At 56.6% G+C, this 23875-nt stretch overlaps 1 protein-coding gene and 1 long non-coding RNA gene across 6 annotated transcripts in view; one reads left to right on the top strand and one right to left on the bottom strand.

The window, feature by feature from the left end:
• Nucleotides 1-23875, top strand: part of LOC145721388 (uncharacterized) — a 185703-nt gene that overhangs the window by 77278 nt on the left and 84550 nt on the right. The window lies entirely within an intron of this gene.
• The window catches only part of ZC3H7B (zinc finger CCCH-type containing 7B), a 56248-nt gene that overhangs the window by 10541 nt on the left and 21832 nt on the right, over nt 1-23875 (bottom strand). For 3 of the 5 annotated variants that reach the window (XM_081822527.1, XM_081822524.1, XM_081822526.1), the window contains exons 2-16: nt 23112-23170; nt 20436-20469; nt 20100-20297; nt 19209-19367; nt 16138-16218; nt 15041-15097; nt 9814-9856; nt 9070-9263; nt 8417-8738; nt 7364-7452; nt 6444-6543; nt 4847-5008; nt 2739-2944; nt 1701-1801; nt 134-315 (exon numbers count right to left, since the gene is read on the bottom strand). In XM_081822527.1, the coding sequence (XP_081678653.1) occupies nt 134-315; nt 1701-1801; nt 2739-2944; nt 4847-5008; nt 6444-6543; nt 7364-7452; nt 8417-8738; nt 9070-9263; nt 9814-9856; nt 15041-15097; nt 16138-16218; nt 19209-19367; nt 20100-20297; nt 20436-20469; nt 23112-23164 (1981 nt within the window). In that variant the 5' untranslated portion in view covers nt 23165-23170. The remainder of the gene's footprint in view (nt 1-133; nt 316-1700; nt 1802-2738; nt 2945-4846; nt 5009-6443; nt 6544-7363; nt 7453-8416; nt 8739-9069; nt 9264-9813; nt 9857-15040; nt 15098-16137; nt 16219-19208; nt 19368-20099; nt 20298-20435; nt 20470-23111; nt 23171-23875) is intronic. The other 2 variants (XM_081822528.1, XM_081822529.1) reach the window with 1 other exon arrangement.

Raw genomic sequence — 23875 nt, 5'->3', positions numbered from 1 at the left:
CCCCCCCCCCCCCCCCCCCCGCGACCCGGTAACCGCCCCTTCTGAACTCCCTCTGCCACCTGCGAGGGGCTGGCCCAGCTACCCTCAGCCAGTTCCGCCCCGCCCCCGCCCCGGCCCCGCCCCGCCCCCTCACCTGAGTACTGCTGCAGCAGCCAGACTTTGAGCTCGATAAAGCTGTGGGCGAAGTGGCAGCTGTCTTCCCGTAGGCAGCCGTAACGCACCTCGTGGCGGCACACGTCGAACTGGAAATGCTCCTGGAACTGGCGGATCTTGGAGTACTTGAGGGAGGTGGAGCGGACGATGTGCACCAGGCACCTGGCGGGCAGAGGGCGGGGCGCGCGATGCAGGCGGCAGCCCCCGCCCCTCCCCCATCATTCCCGCCGGGGAGGGGCTGCTCTCCCCGGCACTGCGCAAGCCTGAAGGGTGGGGGGGGCTTCGCCCTGGGTCTTCCTGCCCTATTAAAATGCTTCTAGAACAGGACAGCGCAGTAGGCAAGAGGTGGGGGTCCTACACTCAGGTCGTCCCAGCTGTATGCTCCTCCCCTGGCCTCAATCCAGGGCCAGCTCCAAGGGGGCGCTGCCAGCAGGAGGGCACAGATCCCACCTGCTAGGAGGCTGGGAGAAGGGAGTGGCCCGGGCGCGAGAAGGGCAGGTTCCCCAGCTTCACGCTCCAGAGCTGCTCCTGCATCCAGAGAAACAGCAATCGAGCATCTCCTCTGGGACAGCAATTTTATTTTATTTTATTATTTGTTGTTGTTCTTTAGTTCGTATTTCATAATCATAAACTTAACTCTGCGGGTTGTGATCTCAGGGTGGTGGGATCGAGCCCCGCGTGGGCCGTGGAGTCTGCTTGAGATTCTCTCCCCCTCTGTCCTTCCCGCTCATGCTCCCTCCCTCTCTCTCTCTCTCAAATAAATAGATCTTTAAAAAACACAAAACCATAATTCTGCAATCCAGCTAGATTTGGAGGGGACTGAGGAAAATATGGAACCCACAGAACTGCAGGGAGAGCACAAAGATGATAGGATATTTTGAGCCCCTGGGGGGAAGGGGTGCTCTCCTGAGCTACAGAAGGAATGGTCTGGTGGTTAAGATAAAACACATGTCAAATATATTAGATTCGTGGGACAGAATTTTAATGATGCTCACAGCAACCCTAGGAGATTGGGATCATCATCAACTTCACAGACAGGGAAACCAAGGGCCACAGGACATAAAACAGGCATTGACCAGGCTGGGATGCGGACCCAGGTTTGTCTGACTCAGGGCCTGGGCTCTATCATCCATGTGGGGGCGGAGCCAAGGGCAGTCAGAGGGAGCAAAGGTGGGTGCCAGGACTGACCCAAGCCCTCCCACTCAATGTCATGACAGTGGGGGGCACCAGATGGGAGTCAGAGATGTGGCCTCCCACGTGCCTGTTGAGTGAGCTACTTCCAAGCCTCATCAGTACAACAGAGACTGTAACTCCCCCCTTACAGGACTGTGGAGATCGTTAAGATACCCGAGAGAATGCTTGGAATACAGATCTCGATAAATGTGGTTCCAATCTTTCCAGTAGATGCTGGATCTGAGCGCTAAATTCTGCCCCTTGCCTTGACACCCGAGGTCCACCCCCCGGCTTCAGTTGCTCCCCAGGGATCTGAACCACCCCAGCTCTCCGTGCGCCCCCGCTCCCAGGCCCAGGCCGTGGGTCCTACTCACTTGTTGTTGTAAAAGCTGTGCTTGGCAGCCAGGTTGGAGCAGACAGACGGGGAGTCCTTGGTGCCTTTGCTGATGATCCGGGGCTTACTGTCAAAGCAGATCTGCCCAGGGAGGGGATGGGCTGGGACCCAGCATGGCCACCCAGGGAGGGGCAGACTGGGTCCCTGCCAGCCCTGCTCTGAGTCAGGGGAGTGAGAAAGGGCACCCCGGGCTCTATGGCCCCCACTCTCTGGCTCTAGCTCCCAGATAACCTGGGCTGTGGCTCTCTATGGTCCAGATGCCTGGAGCAGGGGGTAACTCCAAGCCTCTGGAAACTGGGGTGACCATGCCTGCCGTCTCACAGGCTCACTGTGAAGCTCAGAAAGGACATGACAGAACTGCAAGTGCTTTGTAAAGTCCACGCAGCTCCTGGCTGTGCACTGGGTCATGTTTGGGCTGAGCTGCACCAACCCTGCCAGCAACCTGGATCCAGAGCTCCAGCTCCACGGAGATGGGCCCGACACTGTCACTGCCCTCATCATGCTCTGACCAGGCAGGGAAGCAGGGGGCCAGCAGGGTCTGCTGTGGCAGCTCCAGGGAAGGAATTAACGACAACTTGGTAGAGCTGCTGGGATCCGAGCTGAGCCTCAGAGGGTCCAAGATGCAGAAATACAGGGAGGGCGCTCCAGGGAGAGGGGATGGCCTGGATACAGGCAGGGAAGTGGGCAGGAAGGCGTAACGGGCACCGGAGCCCGCACAGCTAGACAAGGAGGTGCGGGGAGGATGAGTACCTCCAGCGCCTGGCGCCAAGCCTGGCCTCTGATGGCCATCTGGAAAGAGTGGGTATGATTATCTCTCTTTCTTTACTTTGGCAAGATAGGGTCCTGTGGGCCTTTCTGGTAGTCCAAGGACCTACTGATTCTAAAGTCAGGCCTCCCAAACCCCCAGGTGCCAGGACTGACATTTGATAATGGAGCACGCCAGGGAGCCCCTCCCCCAGCCCCATCTGTGCCATCGACTGTGGAGGGTGGCAGGCGAGTGGGGCGGGTGCGCGGGTACCTCACAGAGGAAAGTGAAGATGCCCTGGTGCTCCTTAAGGAGCTTGGCGATGGTGAGGCTGCCGCGCTTGACGCCCCCCAGCGGGTCAAAGAGCAGGTCGCGGTTGAGGGTGCCCTTCCGCTCCTCTGTCCACACGTCGATCTCCTCCTGATGGTAGGCGAAGGTGCAGTTATCCCCGTACTTACAGTCCTGCTTGTTAATCATGTCTGCAAAGAGGCAACAGGACACACGTTCTGCCAGGCGGGACGGCAGCCCACAGAGTCCCCAGGACCTCCGCTGCAGCAGGAGGGACTCAGGCTCATTGCCACCGTGGCGGGTGGTGGCCTGCTGCTCAGGACTCGGGAGGGGCCGAGTGGCCGAGCTGGGGAAAGCCCTTCCCAGGCCAGGTCCCTTCTTCGCTCTATACCTGTGTTGGGGGAAGCACCTGCCTTTTCCATCTACAAAGCATGCGGTCATCCCACCCTACCACCCCACAGAGCCGCCTTATGTGGGTTGGGCAGGATGAGAGGTAGGACAAAGGGCTTTGTAGATGAATATAAGCCTCTAAATAAACACAAGGGGTTTTATTCTCATTATTCACCAGGAAGATACCATTGGTTAAGGGCCTGGGCCTTGGAATCCAGCAGACTTGGGCTGGGATTCCCTGTTATTCCTCAGCTGTCTGTCCCATAAACAGAGAACACTGGGTTGTTGTGGGGATTAAGTGAAATAATAAATAAAACCCCTGGGGACCAGCGGCGCCTGGCTGGCTCAGTCGGTAGAGCAGGCAACTCCTGATCTCCGGGCTGCAAGTCCAAACCCCATATTAGGTGTGGAACCTACTTTATTTATTTATTTATTTACTAAAGATTATTTATTTATTTGACAGAGAGAGAGACACAGCGAGAGAGGGAACACAAGCAGGGGGAGTGGGAGAGGGAGAAGCAGGCTTCCTGCTCAGCGGGTGATGTGGGCTTGATCCCAGGACTCTGGGATCATGACCTAAGCTGAAGGCAGACACTTAACGACTGAACCACCCAGGCGCCCGTGGAACCTACTTTAAAACAAAAACAAAAAACCCCTGGGGACCCGGGATTTGGGAGGGTGGCAGGCTCACAACCCGGAGCCCTGCCATCTCCTCGTGGTGGAAACGGTTTTTCTCTCTCTCCTGCGCACACTCTCTCTGTCTGCCCTGCCCCATCCTTCTGCCGGGCTGCAGGCGCACAAGGACAAGGGAGCCGATGTGCAGGTGATCGCCACTAACTGCTCTGTGCTGGACCCCAGCAGGAGCCCTCTAGGGAATGGCTTCCCAAGATCCGGGCGCCGCTTGATCAAGTTCAAAAGAGCGTGCAAAGGAGTCTGGGTTCTGGGTATTTGGGGAGTGGTTAGGGCAGACAGGGGACATGTAAGCCTCACAGAATTTGGACTTCATCTACACTGGCCAGGGGAGAGCTGACTGAGGCCTTCAAGCCCAGAAGCCACATGTCCTTAAGATCCTGCTGGGAGGACAGCGAACTGGTCCAGACAGCCTGGGGCTACTGCCATCGGCTGGGTTGGGGGACAAAGGCGGAGCCCCCCGAAGCCTCAATGTCCTAGTCTGGAGTTGTGAGGATGCGTGACAGTGGGGACAGAAGGGCAACACTATACAGCACTTAACGATGTCGTGACTGTATAGTCATGAAGACTGCTTGCTTGGGGAATCGAAGCTGGCAAGCAAGGTACGCGACAAATGTCCATTAAATACTGGCCACGTCGACGTGAGCCAGAAGTGGGGACAACAATGACATAATAACATTTAAAAGCTAATATTTATCAAGCCCTTTACTATACTATGTACTAGTCCTACGTGTTTTACATGGATTCTCCCCACACCTTTCCCACAGCCCTTCGGGACCCCCGCGAACCGCCTGAACCTCACGCTCAGCAGGGGCTTTAGCTGGAATGGAACATCCCGAATATCCCCCCCGTCTGTGTAGCTGTCAGGACAGGAGCCAGATGCTCATTCTGCTGTGGGATTCATCCTCGAATGTCCACCCTCATCTACCGGTGATGAGGAGCAGAACCACAGCTGAGTGTGAGCCGAGCTAGGCCCTGGCCACACTGCCTGCCCCCCGCCGTAGCCCACCCACCTTTGCACAGGTAGTAGGAGCCCACAAAGCTGGTCTTGGTGGGCCGGGGCCGGATCCGCTTCCAGGTCTGGTCCTCAGAGCTCCGGAGCCGGCCGAGCAGGATGTCCCTCTTGCACTTGTGCTCGAGGCCCTCACGGTAGGTGTAATCGCCCGCCCTGGGCCCTGTGTGGACATGTGGAGAGAGACAGATTTCAGGTGGAGGACTGAAGGGTGACCGCTGATGGGCCTGAGCAGTGGGCCTTGGACCCCTGCCTAAAAACCTACCTCCGTCAGCTGGGCCTCCCACCAGCCCATACCACACCCTTCCCAGCCAAGTACTCCCTAGAGACAGGGGGACCCTCCAAAGACCCCCTTCTAGGCACCTACCCCCCTTCCATCACCACTCTGACTCTCCAGACATTTCAGTGTTTCCCTAGAAGGAATGAGGAAGACAGAGCCTGGCAGAGAGCAGGCCCGCCCCTTTCTTGTCCTGCCTGGAAGGGCGCTGCTCAGATTCACCCTCTCGGCCCTGCTCCTGCCAAGGCTCTGACCCAGGGCCTCCTCCCTGCTGACGATGGGGAAATAGCCCCGTGGGGACCCCGTGTGACCTGGCTGGGCCAGCACCAGCTGCACAGCAGTTCACGGGGTGTTAGAGGCAGCGGGTGTGTGGACTGGGGAGGCAGTCTGAGGTCCGTGAAGAAGAACTTCATCATGAGTACAGCCATCCAACAGGATGGCGCCCTGCTCCCCGCCCCCACAAGTCCATGGGCGCTCTGGTGGGATGACTCTCAGGGGTGACATGCATGTGGCCGGGGGATGAAGGGGGTGGTCCTGCAGTGGGTGGACAACAACAACTAGACAACCTCTAAGGTCCTGTCAACCCTAATACCCCTAAGATGGAGAATTCTTTAGACTGCTAAGATTTTTAACCCTGGCATCCCAAGACAATATCACACTAAAACTTCAGGGATTCTGGCAAATGGGTCTTAGACTAGAATTCTGAGATTCCAGCGTGCTGAAAACTGTCTCCCAGCTTTGGGCATCATTCTGAACTGCTTCTGTCACCTCCCTTGGATTTGGGGGCTGGGAATCTAGGAACTACATTTCCCAGACTCCTTTGCCATCTGGGTTCCAGGGCAGGTTTGCGTTCACCCAGGGAGATGCACTCATGGGAGAAGCGGACTATGAGGTGGAGTGGGCACGATGTGTGGGCTGCGTTTCCTCTGGCGAATGTGTTCCTGCAGCAGCTAGCTGGACGCCACTCCATGGCTAAGCACCAGCCTCTGGGCTGTGAGCGGCTGTGATACAGGCCGGAGGGTCCAGCAGCCCCGACCCATGTGTGAGAGGGGTCCCTGGCTTGTGGAAGAGCAGCCTAGAGGCCAGGGGACACTCCCAGCTTCTGCTCCTCTAGCCTCTCTGGCAATTTTGAAAGCCCCAAACCCCGACGTTCTGCACCTTCCCCCAACTCCTCACCTGCTCAAAATACCCGGAGGGGCTCCTGTTTTCCCACACTTATCTCTGACCGGTACATTAGGGTTCTGTTATCCTGGGAGGCTATACTCTTGGATTCCCAGTATCTCTGGGCAGAGGACAGAGGAACATAAAGGCGTGACATTACCTGTTTTGGGGTAGCAGAGCTGGCAGGCCTGCTTGAACTCATGGGTGGCAGCCAAGGGGTTCTTGATGAGCAAGGCGGTGTTGGGCATGGAGGGCTCTGGCTGTGATGGGAGGAGGTTGGCCGTCTTGGGCACTGGACCCTGGCTGGAGCCACCAGAGCCAGCCTGGGCACCAGAGGCTGGGGGGCTCTGTGACCCCCCCCATTCTACCCAAGAGCAGAACTGTAGCCCAGCACCCTCCCCTTCCTCCTACCCTCCTGGCCAGGGAATTCCTTACAACGTGATCCAAGAATCTGTAACACTGGGATTGAACCAGCCTAGTGGGGGTGCATGGCTGACAGTGACCTTGGCCCAGAACCTTCCCTTGAGCAAAAGCCCAACATGAAAGCAGAGAAACAGGAATGGCCCCAATTGGGGCCTATGCACATGTCCTCCCCACTCCCAGCCTCTATCTCCCAAGCTTCCAAGGCATCAGCAGATGGGGAAAAAGGCAAGACTCAGAGAGGTTAGGTTACTTCCCCAGGGCCACAAAGCTAGTGTCTAGACTGGAGGCCAGAGTGCAGAGTGCAGAGCGGCAGCCTGCCCAAGGGCTCTCCTAAACTCAAAACCCGGCTGAGTCCCGAGAACAGGGATGTTACTAACCCTGGAGAAGTTGCTTAACCCCTCTGAGCCTCAATGTCCTCTTCTGTCAGACAAGGGTTGGGCCATGCCCTCAGCTCACCCTCCCAGCACATGGCTCAGTTTGGAAGGGCTGGGGAGAGACCATCTCTGGCCCATCCACTCTGAGGGGGTCTCTCCTTGGGGAATGCAGCACCTCATCCCATGCAGAAGGCTCACTTCCACTCTGGAGCCCACAACCACTTCCCTTCCACCCCCGAGAGGGCACATGGTACCTAGTCACGGATCTGCGCCAAGTACTCACCGAGGGGGCTGGTTTCTGAGTACCACTTGGGGGACGATGGTCCTGTGAGTTGGTTTCCTCTGGGCAAGAAGACACAGGGGTCACCTGCCCTGCTCGGAAGGGGTGAGAAGTCCTCTGAGGACTTCCTTGTACGCATTTGTAACTTGAAGAAACCACCCAGGCCATACATCCTCTACTGTTCATGCTGATCCCCTGCCTCTACCCTCAAAGCCTCTGCCCAGGGACAGAGCGATGTCCCAGCCTGAGCATGTGCACCCTGGCCTTACACCAGCCGTAGCCCCCACTGTCCCTGGAAGAAAGCCCAAGCTCTCAGTGTGACTCAAAGATCATTTGACACTGGCTTCAGGTCTTCAAGGCCCCCAACCCACCCTCCCCTCTGGCTGATGACTCTGCTCATCAGCCAGTCCCTCTGTCATGCAAGCCTGTGTCATCCTGCTCCCCCCACCAGCAGAGGACCTTCACCTTTAAGACCTCCCTCAGCCATCAGCTCCTCCAGGAAGTTTCCCTTTGGCTCCAGGGCTGAGTGAAGCACACCGGTGCTCCTGCAGAATCCCCCTGAGCCATGAGCACCCTGGGCTAGCTAGGTCCAACTGTCTGAAAGCTGGTCCTGCAAGGGCCCTGACAGGTCTGCTTCCTCTCTGGGTCCCTGGTGCCCGGCTCAGGGTGGTGCCGAAGGAGCTTATGGCCTGGCACCCTTTTCCCCAGCCTCAGGATCATCCCCATGGGATCCTACCAGCCTGGCGACCCCAGGGCCCCAGAAGGCTGGGCAGAGAGCACCATACTGCAAGTCCAGAGTTCTGGACTATCCCAGCTCTGCTGTTTGATCTTGAACAAGACACCCAACCCCTCAGGTCTCAGCCCTACACTGTGCTGAGCACTGCAGAAGACACAGTAACTCAGAGGTGGTGGCCCTGGACCACGATGGGGAGAGAGGGCCTGGACCTTGGCTGAATAGAGCTGTAATCCCAACTCCACTCCCCAGAGACTGGAGCTGCGGTGGTACGTCGAAAACCCTCAAGGGGGTGGGCGTGAACGTGCCCAACCAGGCCTCACCCACAAAGGAGCTGGGCTTGTCCAGGGCACCACGGGTCGACCCAAAGCTGTCGAGGGCATCCAACCGCGTATCCGAGTATGGCAGCAAGTCGAGGGAGTCCAGTGCCGAGCCTGGGGGGTCGAGGGCATCCAGCACAGAGGCGGCCAGCTTCTTGGAGGGGTCCATGACGAGACCAAAGGAGGCCGGGGGCAGTGGGCTGGAGACGGGGATGGAGCCACCCACTACAGGTGGTAGCAATGGGGTCCCACCAGGGAACACCGGGATCAGCTGGGGCAACTCGCTGGGCACACCGCTGCCAGGCAGGCCACCCTGGACCAGAGACTGCGAGGTGGGGAACAGAAGGCGGGGTTGGAGGAGAACTTGACCACTGCGGCCTGGGCAGAGGCAGGCGCTGCAGGCTGCAGGCCAGCCAACCCCTCTGTGCCTCAGCCCTGACCTGTCCCGTGAGCGGAGCCAGGGATCTTCATGGTCCCTCTGGCTGTGTGTTTGTACCCCAAGTAGGTCCCTTTCCCTCCTTGGGCCTCAGTTTCTCCAACTGTGATATGGAGATGGGACCCTCCCTCCATACCTTGTGGGACAGGAGGATGAACGCGCTGGGGGTCCTGGGCGGGGGAGGGGTTCAGGGGAGCAGAAGGGTGGCAACACGGCTCACCAGTGAGTCCAGTAGGGTGTCCAGCTCTGGCCCAAAGACATCCCCATCAGAGAAGTCGTCCAGGCTCTCAGTGCCAGGGAGGGCCCTGCTGCTGCTGTCCAGGGGGGCCAGCAGGTCCAGAACATGAGGGAACAGGGGCATCGTGGGAGGAGAGGGGAGCGGGGCTGGGGAGCCTCGCAGGTCCACGTAGCAGTCTGTGGATGGGAGAGTGGGATCAGTAGCCACAGGGGATCCTGCTTGGTGGTGGGGGGAGGTGTTCCAGGGCCCTAAGATCCTCACGCAACACCTTCCCTCCTTTCCCTAGCTCCTATCAGGAACCCTGTCTGCCCCGCGAGCCTGACTCCATGGCTGGAGGCTCAGTCACAGTGAAGGAAGGTCACTGCAGAGCAGGAGAGGGTCCCTCAGTCCTACGATATCTCTCGAATGGACCTGGCTCAGTGCCTGAACATCTTACCTGGGGAGAAGCAATGCCTTCTCTAAGGGACACTTGTTAAGCCAGTGAGGAAGAGAAGGGGACTCCCAGTTGGGGGAGGAGCTGGCCTGGGGCGGAGGACACGAGATCAGCGCTACCCTACTGTGTGGCTGACCCCCACCTTCTCCTCCCTGAGACGGAGTCTGGTTTCCTAGGCCCGCTATTTTCTTTCATGCTTCAGGGAGTTCCTAGGGCAGGGAGCCCTCAGCCCTCAGGCTGAGCCCTCCCTGGGGACCCATCTCTGCCCTGTGCCCTCAAATCAGGGACACTACCTGTTTCGATGTCATCTATGGATCCCAATCCATTGGAAGTTCCCTGTGGAGAGGAAGGACACAGACGGTCAGGCAGACATGGGCCGGGAAGGCCATGGTGCCCGCCCCACCCCCACCCCATGACTATTGCTGGAATTAAGCACAGGGCTGGCTGGGCGGGGGCCAGGAGGCAGGGGGAGTGGGGTCAGACAGGCCTCACATCTGCCCCTTGCTGGAGGGGTACCCTGGGAGGAAAGAGATATAACCTCTGAGCCCCAGTTTCCTTACCCATCACAGGATAGGGTCCATACCCTGGGGAGGGTGGCGGGTTTTTACCCAGCCATGCCCTGCATGGTTAGTTTGCAGCTCAAAGACAAAAATGCCACTCCCCGAATCACCAGGGTCCCCTCCCCCAATTACAGCCCCAGGCTGAAGGAGCCCAGGTGGGATCCCACTGCCACCCATGGACCTGCTGTTGGAGGGAAAGCTGGGCCGGAGCTTGCTCTGGGGCCTGGCCAAGTTTGTTGTTCTTCCTGGGCGCCTGCCGAGGGCAGCAGGAGGACCAGAGCCTCCCTGCTAGCCATCCCGCCCCGTGGGCCCACAGTGCTGCTAACAACAGCGAGGTGCATCCGGTGCCCTGCCTCCTGCCAGGCCGGGCCAGCACTCTGCAGCCAATCGAGTTCAGCCCTTGGTCCAGGTGCCCTGCAAGGTGTTGTCCCCCCACCCCGCCCCTGCACAGAGATGTCGGTCCAGGGGTCCAGGGAAGCTGCCACTCCCGGGCCAGAGAGGGGCTGTCTGACTCGGGACTCGGCCCCGACCCCAGCCCCAGGCCTCTGCGCTCCCAGCCCCACCCGCACGCCCTGGAGCCCGGCCCTGGCGTGGCAAAGACGTGCCACTCAGTGTCTCGGGCGTGTTTGCTGCACAAACCGAGGCTGCCACGCTGGGTCAGAGCTGCTGCTCTCACGGAGAGCATACAGAGCGTGGGAGGAGGGAAAGAGGTGTCAGGTGGACAACGCTAGGGACAGCTGCGCACTTCCCTGCCCAGTGCGTCCGCGGCTCTCCAGGCCCCCTGCCCGCCACCCAGCTCCAGCCCGTCTTGCTAGGCTCTTCTGTCCCTGCCTTTCACTGCTAGGGGCACTCACGTGGCAACAAGGTTGATGGAGCTCCCCCTCTCTGACGGGCCTCGTACCCACGGCTTTCATAGAGGACCCGCTGTTCCCCTACAGCCACCACCACATGGCGGGGCCCAGCGGCTCCCCGAGAGGTGGAGTGGCTGCCTCAGATAAGGGTGCGCTTGAGACCTGAGCCAGAACCCATGCCCGGCTCCAGAGCCCAGGCTCTTCCAAACCCCCACGGGGAGAACCAGTCTTGTGGTCCAGGGTACACGTTCCCCTCTCCTGCCTCTTGGCCTGTGCTCAGTGCTCAAGCCTGTTCCTCTGGCTTTGAGTTCTGCCCCCTCCTCTCTACCTGCCTGAATCCTGCCACGCAGGCTCTGTCAAGTCCTCTCCAAACAAGGCCACCTCAGGTTCTATCTGTCCCTAAAACTCACTGCCTTCCTCCTGTCTTGCCCCTCATGCTGCCAAGCTCAGGCGCGGACACCATGCCTGCCCGTCTCATCTCCAAGTCCCACGAAGCTCCCACGGGGAGCTCATGAGTCTCCACGACCAGGCACACATGTGGAATGACCGGCTGGCTGAACCGCCGGGACCCCGGTGCTGGAGAGTCTTGCAGGGGATGCTTGTGGCCAGGCTCATGCACGAGGTCTGTGGAAACCTCCTGGGGCAGGGGATCTGGCTGGCACGCTCCCCGCCGCCCCACTCCGTGTATCCTGGAGGCTCCCCAACCCCTGACCCCGAGGAAAAACTTGTGGGCTGGGCTGGAACGGGATGGGGAGGGGCCCCACCCCCGCCGGGGGCGCCAGGCTGCTGGCCTCCCAGGCCTGCCTTCATGTCATCCACACAAGCACCCTGGGAACTGAGCACAATCTTCTGTTTTACAGAGGGGAACCCAAAGCTCAGAGACAAGTCCTTTCCTCTAGGTCATGCCACCAGTGAGCAGAGACCTGACCTATCTGACTCCAAAGGGGTGCCATGTGGAGGCCCAGAACAGAGGAACCCATGGTCCTGCTCTCAGAGGAGCTCGCCACGGAGCCCGGGAGAAATGCATGCACACTTTGTCTGGTGCATGGGTAGGAGGTGAGGATGGAGAGGGACGTTGGAACTAGACTGTTGGGGAGCCTAAATGCCAGGCAAGAGTATCCGGAGTTGATTCCTTTTAAACAGACACTTTAATTAATAACCACTGAGGGTCTCTATGCTGGGGAGAGACCCAGAGGCCTGTCAGAATTCACCTTGAGGGTACAGGAAGGGGAGGCTAGCCCAAGTGGGATGTGGCTTTAACCAGGGCAGTCACTGCGGGAAGGGAAGGAAGAAGCAGAGACATACCATCACGTACCCAGCCAGGGTCACCCCAGCATAGTCCTATAAGGCACAATCATGACAGTTTCTTCAGCTCCAGGAATGAGGCAGGAGCCCTTGATATCCAAGAACTCTGAGTAAGATCTGCCTGAATAACTCCCTGCCTCCCTATCACCTCTGGCAAGAGGGAAGAGGAGCCCTGCACCCTGGCCTCTAGCTACCCTGGCCTCCTAGCTGTTCTCCCCACACACTGGGCACACCCCTGCCTCAGGGCCTTTGCACTGGCCATTCCCTCTGCCGGCTCCCCTAGACCTTCTCAAGGCACATCCCTCATCTTCAGGTCTTTGCTCCAGTGTCTCCTTCTCCTTGAGGCCTTCCCTGCTCACTGTTTAAAACTGCAACCCCTCCCAATTACCCTAGCATTCCCCAGCCCGCACGTCTCCAAGGCACTGATCACTTTTTGTTTGTTGTCTCCTCCAGTTAGCTGTAAGTTCTATGAGGGTGGGGCTCCTTGGCTATTTCTCCCTCTGCTGTATATCCAGTGCCTTGATCGACTCTATGCTGGGCACATAGGAGCCCTCAATAAATCTCTTCTGAATTAATGAACAGACTCAATACTCTTCCCCTTCAAAGCCTTCCCAACACTCCTATGATGAAGACTCATCTCCTCCCCCGGGGCAAGGTGGTCTGGCTTCTACCTACTATCCCAGCCCCACTAGGGCCCTGCCTCCCCTCCACTAGGTCCCTCCCATTCTCTGAGGTCCTCCTAGCCTCAGGGCCTTTGCACATACCATCCCCTGTCTGAAATGCAGCTTTACCAGCACACCATGCCCCTGCCTACTCCTCAACCTTCAGGTCTCATTTGAAAGTTTGCTGATGCCCAATCTAAATCAGGCCTCCCTATTCCAGTGGCCCGCGGCTACCCACACTTTGCCTTTACAGCTCTCATGATGGTTTGTAACCAGAAATTATCAGGCTAGTATCCGTTCACCCTGGACTGTGAGCTCTTTGAGGGCAGGAACCACAAATGTTTTGTTTACCACGTACCTAGCCCCAGGCTCAGTGAACTCAGACAAGCCATCTAACTTGTCCGGCCTTGCTTTCTTCTTTGTAATAGGGGTACGTAGTACCTCCCTCGAGGCATTGTGAAATTATTTGCAATTCTTCAGTCATTCATTCACTGCTATGGTCTGAATATTTGTTAAACGTTCAACGGATGTCAAATTCACACGTTGAAATCCTACCCCCCCAAGGTGATAGTATTAGGAGGTGTGGCCTTCGGGAGGTGATTAGGTCATGAGGGTGAAGCCCTCACGAACGGGATTAGTGCCCTTATAAAAGAGACACTAGAGAGCTCCCTTACCCCTTCCACTATGTGAGGTTATAGCTAGAAAGTGCCATCTGTGAACCAGGAAGCGGGTCCTCAACAGATACCGAATTGGCCAGCACCTTGATCTTGGACTTCCCAGTCTCTAGAACTGTGAGAAATGAATTTCGGTTGTTTATAAGTCGCCCAGTCCATGGCATTTTGTTATAGCAAAATGTCATAATTTTTTTTTTTTTGAGCATCCAGTATGTGCCAGGCCCCAAAATTTCCGGTTACAATCCATGAGGAATGCTATACAGGCAGATGTGGATCTGGCACCCGGAAGTCCCCCAGGCCAAAGATGTGCCTGCCTGACTCAGCTACGCCCCAGCACCCAGCCCAGGGCCAAGAAAGGGTTCTCTGGGAGTTTGCTGAGTGAATGAATGAAAGCGTTAAAAATAACGCTCGGAAGGCAGCCAGGCCTGCTGCTGCCTGGCTGTGTGATGTTCGCCAAGTCCCCTCCTCGCTCGGTGCCTCAGTCTCCCCTTATGTACAACAAAGAGGCAGGACCCCAGCCTCCATCAGTGCTCCTAGAGCCTGTCCCTTGTCTTCCAAAAAGCCTCAAAGTCCACCTGAGCATGCGTGGTGAGCAGTGGGAGAGTCCAGTGTATGTACTGGGTCCTGCCGCCACCCCCAGGATGAGCCAGGGTTGTACAAGGGTCTTGGCCCGGGAGGCGGGGGACATCCAAAACCTAGGATAATGCTGAAGTACCAGCATTATCCTCATGGCTCCCGCAGGTGCCACACTTCTCAGAGTATGCTCCCTTGTTCTGGCCGAGGGACAGAACACCTTCATTTCACAGGTTTGAAATCTGAGGCTCAGAGGTAAAGATTCTGCTCAAGAAGAGCCCGCACAGAGGCAGGCTGGGCTCTTCTCTATGGGATCCCAGGTATGAGCTCTGCCCCCCACTTCTGTGCATCTCCCCAGCAGTCACTTGGGCAGGGGTACCAGGAAGGGCCTCAGTGGAGGTGTGTGCTTTAGCTGGGTCTTGAAAATGGAAAGGCAGAGAAAGTAGGGTAGGCTGGAGGGAGGACATTAGAGACCTGGAGGCCTAGATGCAGAAAGCCCACTGGGGAGGAAAGCAACGGCGGCAGGAAGGATGGGGGTGAGGAAGCAGGAAGGTCAACGGGACTGGGCCACCCGCCCGCCAACAGCGGCCACAGCCTATCCCCACACTTTGCCCCTGTGGTCCCAGGAGGCCCCTCTTAAGAGGTGGAGGTGCTGTGCATCCCAGGGCTATCCTTGAGTCTGGCCCAGGCCCAGGTGGTCAGTCACCCCCTCTTCCCAGGGCAGGTGCCTGGCTCACAGCAGTGCGGACTAGGATGGGTTGAGCCCAACCCTTCAGTCTGATGGCCCTGGACCCCCTGCTGGGGTCATTATGCCCCATAGAGTGAATCCAAAGCTCCCATGACAAGTTGGTACTGGAGGCAGGGAGGGGGCTTGGGGTCCTGGCCCCCATCCTACCTGATCTGCCACGCCAGCCGCAGTGCCATTACTGAGCAGAGAAAATGTTTCCAATTCCTGCAGAGGTTAGAGAAGTGGGAAGGGATGAAGATTCTAGAAAGATGCTCCGGGTCCCATCAGCCAGGGCAGCAGAGGGGCCCCAACCCAGGCAGCTGGGGTCTGTAGTACCCTAAGGCTCCCTGCCCCTAGGCCTGCCCGAAGTGACCTGCCCTGTCTCTGGGTCAGATTCAGGCATTTTCTTCCTGTAACTGGGACCTGGGCAGAGGACTTCTACAAACAAGCTCCTACTGCATGCCAGGCACCACATCAAACATCCTTTCATTTTGATCCTCCCATGAGCCCCCTGCGGTGGGCATAATTATCCAGATGTTCCAGATGTAGAAACGCCAGGGGAGAGAGAACTAAGTTGCTCAAGGTCACAGCTGACTCTAGAGCCATACCCTCTCCCCCATGCAGCTTTCTGACACAAAAGAGGTGTCAAATGGGCGCCTGGGTGGCTCAGTTGGTTAGGCGACTGCCTTCGGCTCAGGTCATGATCCTGGAGTCCCAGGATCGAGTCCCGCATCGGGCTCCCTGCTCGGCAGGGAGCCTGCTTCTGCCTCTGACCCTCCCCCGTCTCATGTGCTCTCTCTCTCTCATTCTCTCTCTCTCAAATAAATAAATAAATAAAATCTTAAAAAAAAAAAAAAAAGAGGTGTCAAATGAATAAATGTGGGTCTGAAAGAGCCACACAGATGCCAATGTCTCCAATATGCACCCTACAGAGGTTATTTGAGAACATAAGACCGAAGGACACCAGTGTCAAGTCAGGCCATCTCTGGGGCGTTTAAGCTGGCCAGGGCATGGGAGGGAACAGGTTTTAGCAGCTAGTGTCTAAGGTGAACTGCAAACTCTGGCTGTTACTTCCTTTTCCAAAAGGTCTGGAAGTCGGTCCAGGGCTTCCAGCCAACACAGAGAGAAGATCACCTGTTATCATTGCCCTCTGTCCTGACCCAGCCCTGGCCACCCTCACCCACTTCTGCCCGAAGGTGCCTGGTCCCCCTTCAGACCTCCCCATCTCCACCCCCACCCACCCTCAGCGCCCAGAGCCCACCTACCTGGGGCCTCTTATATGCTTTCCGAACCCGAAGCCCAAGCTTCTGAGCCAGCTCCTGACCAAGCTGAGTTACGCTTTCATCCTGGAAACAGCAAGACACGGGGTGGAGGGGGTTAGTCTGCCCTAGCTCACAGAGCTCTGCTCTGGAGACCCTGAGCAGCCCTTCTGGGGCACGGTGGGGCATGTGGGGGGGGGGGGGGCGGGCATCCACTGTTACGCCATGTTACAGATAAGGGAGTGAGGCCCCAGGAAGGGTCACTGGCTGCCCAGGTCACACAGCTCGTGCGTGGTGGGGCTGAACCAGAACTCATGCTTCCCTTTGTCCTTTTACTGTGGGGATGGGAAAGGAATAATTTTTATTTTGGAATTTAAGATGATCTTAAAACTCAGCAAGTGGTAGTGTCTCTGTAGAGGGCTGAAATGTTGCAGAGAGAGCAAGTGCTCCCCTGGATCACCCCCATCCCCACCCTCGCCCTAGGTTCCTCCCCAGAGGGAGCATGCCTTGTGCTCTCATCTGTCTCCCTACAGATCTTTTCTAGGAATTTACGTATGTGCCTATGGACCTATAAAGGATGCTCGGTTTTGCTTTGTGAGGATTTTCTCCTTTTTTTTTTCATAAGTGAGATCATATTGTACCTATTGTTCTACCACTGGCTTCTTTCACCACGCAATGTCTTAGAACTCTTTGCAAGAGAGGACAGGTGGGTGGTGCCCAGGCCCATAGGAGTGAGAATGTGGGAAGTTTGGAACATGGCTGGCCCACGGTTAGTGCTCTGTAACAGCACCCAACATTCCTTCCTCCCTCCAAGGCTGTATTACTGTATGCACATTATGTGCCAGGCAAGGGCTAGGAGCCAGGGACGCCACCACCACAGGGAGGACGAGGCCCACGCCTCATGGAGGCTCCAGTCTAGTGGGGGACACCAACCAATAAACAAAGAAATGGTAACTATGGTCCAAGGACCAAAGGGGGAACAAGGATGTTGTAACAACCTGTGCCTTTGACCACACCTCCCTAGCTGATGAGCTCCTGGAACCCAGGGCCAGAGTCTTAGTCATCTCTGGTCCCCAGTACCCAACACAGAGCAGGGCTCAGCCAGTATTTGCCAACAAAGACTGGGAAATGGGGCAGTTCCCCAACTCAGAGTCAGAAGTCCTCATCTGGGCACTTTCCTTAGGCAAGTTAGCAACCTCGCTGGGCCCCAGTGTCCTCACCCATACAGTGGGGTAAACGCCACCCTGCCTGCCCATGAACGGTAGACATGAGACTCGGATGTGGACCTGCTACAGACACTAGAAAATGCTGTACAGCTCAGGGACTATTGTCATAAGACAGGATCTCAGTTGTGAACTAAACTGAATTGGAGAGACCTGGGTGGCTCAGTCAGTTAAGTGTCTGCCTTCAGCTCAGGTCATGATCCCAGGGTCCTGGGATCAAATCCTGCAACGGGCTCCTTGCTCAGTGGGGAGCCTGCTTCTCCCTCTGCCTGCCGCTTCCCCTGCTTGTGCTCTCTCTCTCTGACAAATAAATGAATAAAATCTTTAAACTGAATTGGAGAAGCATGAATAATAAACAAAAAGTATAGTAACAGTGCATGTTTTCTGGCCGGTATGCCAACTGCCTTGCATGATTTTCAGATTCCATTCTCATAGCCCAATGATGCATGGCATATGATCATCCCTGTTGGACAGGGGGTACAAACAAGGCTCAGAGAGACTAAGCTGTATGCGTCCAAGGTCACATGGCTAGCAGATGACTGACTTAAGATTAGAATCCTAAACCCAGCTCTCTGACACCAACATCCTGGACCACTGTGCACATGGCCTTCCCTCTGTTCTGACCACCCAGATCCTTCCTGCTTCTTCTGGCTCCACTCAAGCCCACCTTCCTCCAGCGAGGGAGCCCTCTAAGATCCTGATCACTCCTGGGCAGAACTGAGCCTTGTGTGAGCCCTTTCATACTCATTATTTCAGGGGTAAAGTAGGAGGGGCCCTTTATAGACATGCAGCTGATGTGCAGAGAGGGGAAGTGTTTTGTCCAAGGTCACGCTGGGGGTCAGTGGTGGAGCCAGGCCTAGACGCCAGGCCTCTTTCCATGTCTCCCAGTGGACTGTGGATCCCTGAAGGACACAGATCTGGGCACTGCATGGGTGCTTAGTAAATACTTGTTAGGTGGATGAATAAAGGGGGAAGAGGGCACGTGCCCAGCTGTGTGTGGGCCAGGGCAAGCCAGGCTCACTACTGATCGACTCCCTGTCTCTCCCCCACCCAGGGACAGCCTGGACATCAGGATCCCGGCACACGTGGCACCCCTTTTAGTCCCCGCTGCAACCCTGTACCGTCACAGTACAGAGGTTAGGATGCCAACTCTAGAATCAGACTGCCTGGGTTCAAGGGCGACTCTGCCAACTCCAGCTGTGATCTTGGCTAAGTTCCTCTCTCTCTGTGCCTCTCTCCTCATCTTTAAAATGGGATGATAACAGTATTGGGGCTCCTGGGTGGCTCAGATGGCTGCGCGTCTGCCTTCGGCTCAGGTCATGATCCCGGGGTCCTGGGATCGAGTCCCGCATCGGGCTCTCTGCTGGGCGGGGAGCCTGCTTCTCCCTCTGCCTCTGCCTCTCTCTCTCTCTGACTCTCATGAATAAATAAATAAAACATTTAAAAAAAATAAAATAAGGGCGCCTGGGTGGCTCAGTTGGTTAAGCGACCGCCTTCGACTCGGGTCATGATCCTGGAGTCCCGGGATCGAGTCCCGCGTCGGGCTCCCTGTTTGGCAGGGGGTCTGCTTATCCCTCTGACCCTCCTCCCTCTCATGCTCTCTGTCTCCCATTCTCTCTCTCAGATAAATAAATAAAATCTTAAAAAAAATAAAATAAAATAAAATGGGATAATAACAGTATCTACCTCAACGGGTAGATGCCAGGATTAAGTGAGTTAACACATACAGTGCATTTTCAGCAGTGCTTGAAACACAACTAGAGCTCAGGGTCCGTATCAGTATGTGCGAGTCCAAGCCCCAGGGGAGGAAGCTGGCTCAGAAGAGCTGGCACGCAGGGCACGCAGGGCACTCACATGGGGCCGGGCAAGGGAGCACCGGCTGCTGCACTCGTATGCCTCCTTGTGGCGCCCCAGCTCGCTGAGGGCACGGGCCTTGCGGAACAGTGCCCGGATGTTCTCGCCATCCAGGCCCAGCGCTTTCTCGCTGTCCTCCAGCGCCTTCTCATACAGGCCCTGTGGAGAGGAGCGGGCGGCTCAGCGCTCGGCACCTGCTGCCTCCCTCCCTGCGCTTCCCGCCTCTTTCCCTGCAGAGATGGAGGATGCTGGAGGACCGGGGTCAGGGAGGGGGGCTCAGAGCTCCAGGAAACAGCTCTGGCGTTCATACTCTTAGGCATCTGGTAGACGTGCTTCTCCAGAACAGTCCACTCCGGACCGCAGTGGTGTTAGTGGGTCCTCTACAGAGCTCCCAGCAGAGCCTCCCAAAGGATCCGGTGAGTGACTGAGTCAGTGAGCAAGCAGGACAGGGAAGAGGTGGAGGCCAGAGCTGCTTTCAGGGGCAGGGGAGACAGGAGGGAGGGAGTCCAGGAGGGAGAGGCCAGGGCTTTGCAGAAAGAGGCAGCACATGATGAGGGTCATGGAGCTCAGCCCTGACTGCCCACAGACTCCTGCCAGTGCCCCGGCCACCCTGAGAGTCTAACTTAATTCCTCTGGGGTGGGGCTTAGTATCATTACAAACCATTTTTTGTATCGTGTATTAGTGCTTTAAACGCTCTCCAGGTGAGTCCGTGGTGCGGCTGGGGTTGGGAGCCATGGGAGTAGATGGTGAGACTCACACAGGAGGAGGAGGTGAGGGGCTGGCCTTGCAGAGGCTCACTGGGGTACCGGCCGGGCTTGGCTCGGCATCTGGGGAAAGTGGTGGTCAGGGCCCAGGGGGTAGAGGAGAGGAAGGGAGGGTGTCGGGCTCACCATGGTGAAGTAGCAGGCGGCCCGGTTGACATGCAGTTTGCACAGCAGCTCCTGGGGTAGGGCCACCTGGTCGGAGGCGGCGTAGTCGGCCACGTTCAGCCCCTCCATGTACTGCACGAGGGCCTGCTTATAGTCCTTCTCCCGGAACAGGTCATTGCCCTCAGCAAACAGGTTCTGCACCAGCTTGAGCAGAAAGGCCTGCGAGGGGGCAGGGTGCAGAGGGGGCTCAGGGGTCTTCATGCAGCCCAAGGCCTGGCACCTGGCCTCTACACCCCACCCCCTGGACACCTCTGCCCTTCTCCTTCACCTTCCCCCAGCCCAGCAGCTGACACTCACCTCATATTCTTCTTGCTTTAGGGGTAGTGTCGACCTAGCAGGAAAAGGAGAGGGGTACGAAGTCTGGGTGAGCCCAGGGGTCTCAGACTCATGGACGCCCCAGGAGCCCAAGCCAAAGGCCACAGATCATGCCAGGAATGGACTTATCTAGCTTGGACCTCAGATGTCACTTTGCAGATTGGAATAAGGGGACAGCAGTTTTTTCTCCCTAAACCAACACCATGTTTAAGGGGACAACAGGTTTTTTTCTCCCTAAACCAACACCATGTTGGTCTTCTACTTCTGATGGAAGGGTTGGAGCAAGGCCTTGTGTTTGCCCCAGGGCGACGGCCAGGCTTTCCCAGGTGCAGATGCTGAGAAAGAACAGGCCAGCTCCAGCTCCAGCTGGCTGTCCTCTTCCCAAGAAACCAGTTCTCTGGGAATGACCACAGCTCAACACACCAAACCTGCAAATGCAGGCGCCCCAGGCAGCACCGAGAGTCCACCTCAGGTCCCCCTTCTCCCACCCCTTCCCGCAAAACACGCAGGACCCCAGCCAATGCCAGGTACGCTCAGAGCCTGACCCTTCGTGCCAGCCTCAACAAAGCAGATGGGGCTGTGGGCACCCTCTCCTCTGTGGGGGCCAACAAAATGCCAGCTCAGTACAGAAGAAAATGCCAGCCCAGGAGAACGGAGGCACATCGGTCAGGCTAAATAGCTGAGCTAGAAGGGCAGTCTCCTGGTCCTCCACATCACAAAGGGGAAAACAGACACTCGGAGGGGGCAGTGACTTGTTCAAGGTCACCCAGCAGGTCGGCGGCAGCACCAGGCCCACAGTACAGGTCTGGGGCTCTTTCTGTTGCCTGGAGCTGCCGCCAACATCTGGGCAAGAAAGATCAGCCTGAGCCAGTGAGTGAGAAGTGGTGAGAGGAGATGCCGAGGGCCCCTGTGTGTGGGGGAGAGGGTGTCCCTAATTGTGACAGCGGGACTCACATCCTGCTCACTTGCCTCTCCACCGTCAGGGACGAGGGCCCATCACTGTTCCCTGTACTCCCCAGCCAGGCCCCATCACTACCCTGCCTCCCGACCTCCCACCTCCAGCACCAGCTCCCTGTCCAGTAGGTCACACCGTGACCTAAAGGTCACCTCATCCTGGTGTTCAAGGCTCCACACAAGCCAGCGCCACCCCACCTGTGCAAACCACTTTATGGTCCTACAGTGCTCTATGCCCAGAGGTGCCTAATAAATGCTTAGTGCACAAAGGCTATATATGAAAACACAGTTAATTTTAAAAGAAGCAGGTCCTATTGTGTTATCTTGTAAAGCAATCCCTTAGGAGACTACCGTATGGGTTACTAGGAGGCTGTCCTATTGCTAAACCTTCTTGGAACTCCCCTCTGGAAAGGGGAAGGAGAACAATGAGCTACCATTTACCCCAAGCACAATGACTCTGAGGGAAGGGGCTGAATTCATTTCGCAGTGACTTAAGAAATCAGTGACTTAAGTTAAAGACATAATTCTTATGAGAGACAGTATTTGCAAGGTTCACTTTGTTCATCAGACTGGCCTCTTATAAATTTTGAGCAGTGCCGCCAAATCAAAGCTCTCCCCCAGATGGGAGGAGACTGGCTCAGAGAGGAGTGAAAAGTGGACCACAGTTCTCATGGAGGCCTGAGCAAGCTGCGCAAGGACAGTGTGTGAATGTCGACACGCACTCGAACAGAGCCACGCGGACACCGCGTGCGTGACAAGGGGCCCAGTCTGTGGGGAAGAGGCAGGTCGTGTTTTACGCATCTCTGTGAGAAACAAAACTGGAGAGTTTATATGAGGGTATGTAGCTGTAAATCCTAGTTTTGTGGGGATTCCCATTTAAGAAAAAAACCCCACAAAATTAGAAACAAAGAATTGCTCAGGACACCTTCCATGGCTTCGGAAAGGACCCGAGCAAGTGAGGGGTCCTGTAGCTAACACTTCAGTAGTGTCATGATAAATGTGCCTCTGGGGATCTATGTAAGAAAAACAAAAAAAAAAGTTAGTAAAAATACTTTGTGTGTAAAGAAAAAACAAAACAAAACAAAACAAAACCCAAATATGGCATGTGGGTACTGAGGGGCAAATAATGGAAAGAAATGTGGGTTTGGGGTCAGCCAGACCTGGGTTAGAATCCTATCACGTTATAGCTGTGTGACCATAAACAAGTTTCTTAACCTCTCTGAGCCTTAGCAAAATGGAAATAAGGCCACCTACTTCACGAGGCTGTTGTGAGGATTAAGAAGATGATGGATGTGAAGGGCCCAACACAGAGCCTGAGAGATGTGCTTAATAAGTAGAAACTAATTTATTGATTGACTGGTTATAAGATGTTCACAGGCCAGCAGAAGAATTAACAGGAAGTGTGCCAGTGTATGTGGAAGGCGAGGGTAAAATGGTATACGGAGCAGGACTAAAGGGTAACCAAGGTCAGGGAATGTGTGTGCATGGGGGGTGGGGGGTGGTTCACAGATCTACACCCCCTCCCCTGGCCCCTTCCTAGCACATCCCACCTCCTCACTCCCCAGCACACATGGGAGCCTGAGCAGCAAAGGCTTAGCGAGAAGAAAAGGGGAGCTGGGGAGGCCTGGGCGGGCCTCGGGCATTGGCGTCAGAGGACCCACCGTGCCCAGCCTGCCCAGCCTGCCCAGCCTGCCCCACACTCACTGAATGAACTGCAGCCCCTTCTCGATGTCCGCCTTCCGTCTCTGCCTCTCCATCAGTCTCTGGGGGAGAGAGCAGTCTATCAGTTAGTCAGCAGGGGCTGGTGGCTGGTCACAGTCCCCACCCCACTGTGTGCTCTCATTCCCACACTCATCCCCTTTCACAGGTGCCGCTGAGGGCAGTGGCCCATCTCACAGCCTACAAAGACCTTCTGAACCCAGCCACGCAGCTCCTGCCCTCCACACCCACGCCCCGCTGGACTCCGGTGTTGTGCGGGGCCTCTGATGGGCGGGGGGATGCCTGGAGGCCACCTGCCTTTTCTCACACATGGCTCGGGCGGCAATTCTGCACCAGACACCCCAAGTTCAAGGAGAAAACCTGGTTTTACCAGCAAACTCAGCCCAAGGAGAAGAGATACAGAGGATGCAAAATGATGCCGATGATTACAGTTACAAGGTAGCACCAGACACTGGGCCGGGCACTTTGTATAAGAATCTCTTTGAATCTTTCAACAACGTCATGAGGCAGGTGTCATTTTGTCTCCATTTTACCAAGGTGGAAATAAGCTCAGGGAGCCCCAGGCATGAGCTGGCACATAGGCACCCAAGCAAGGATTTGAACCCAGGCCACCCTCGTTTACCACCAACAGCCCCTCCGCGCAGTCCTCACACACCCGGGAGCCCGCATGGCCCATACCAGACCAGGTAGCATAGTGTGGGCCCCAATCTGGCAAGATGGAGGGAATTTCCCATGTTCTGGATGAGGAA

This window comes from Leptonychotes weddellii, chromosome 5 (genome assembly GCF_054177405.1).
Source record: "Leptonychotes weddellii isolate Sample4059 chromosome 5, ASM5417740v2, whole genome shotgun sequence".
Lineage (NCBI taxonomy): Eukaryota > Metazoa > Chordata > Mammalia > Carnivora > Phocidae > Leptonychotes > Leptonychotes weddellii.
The sequence above is the reverse complement of the archived record's forward strand: the minus strand, read 5'-3'. Positions and strand labels throughout refer to the sequence as shown.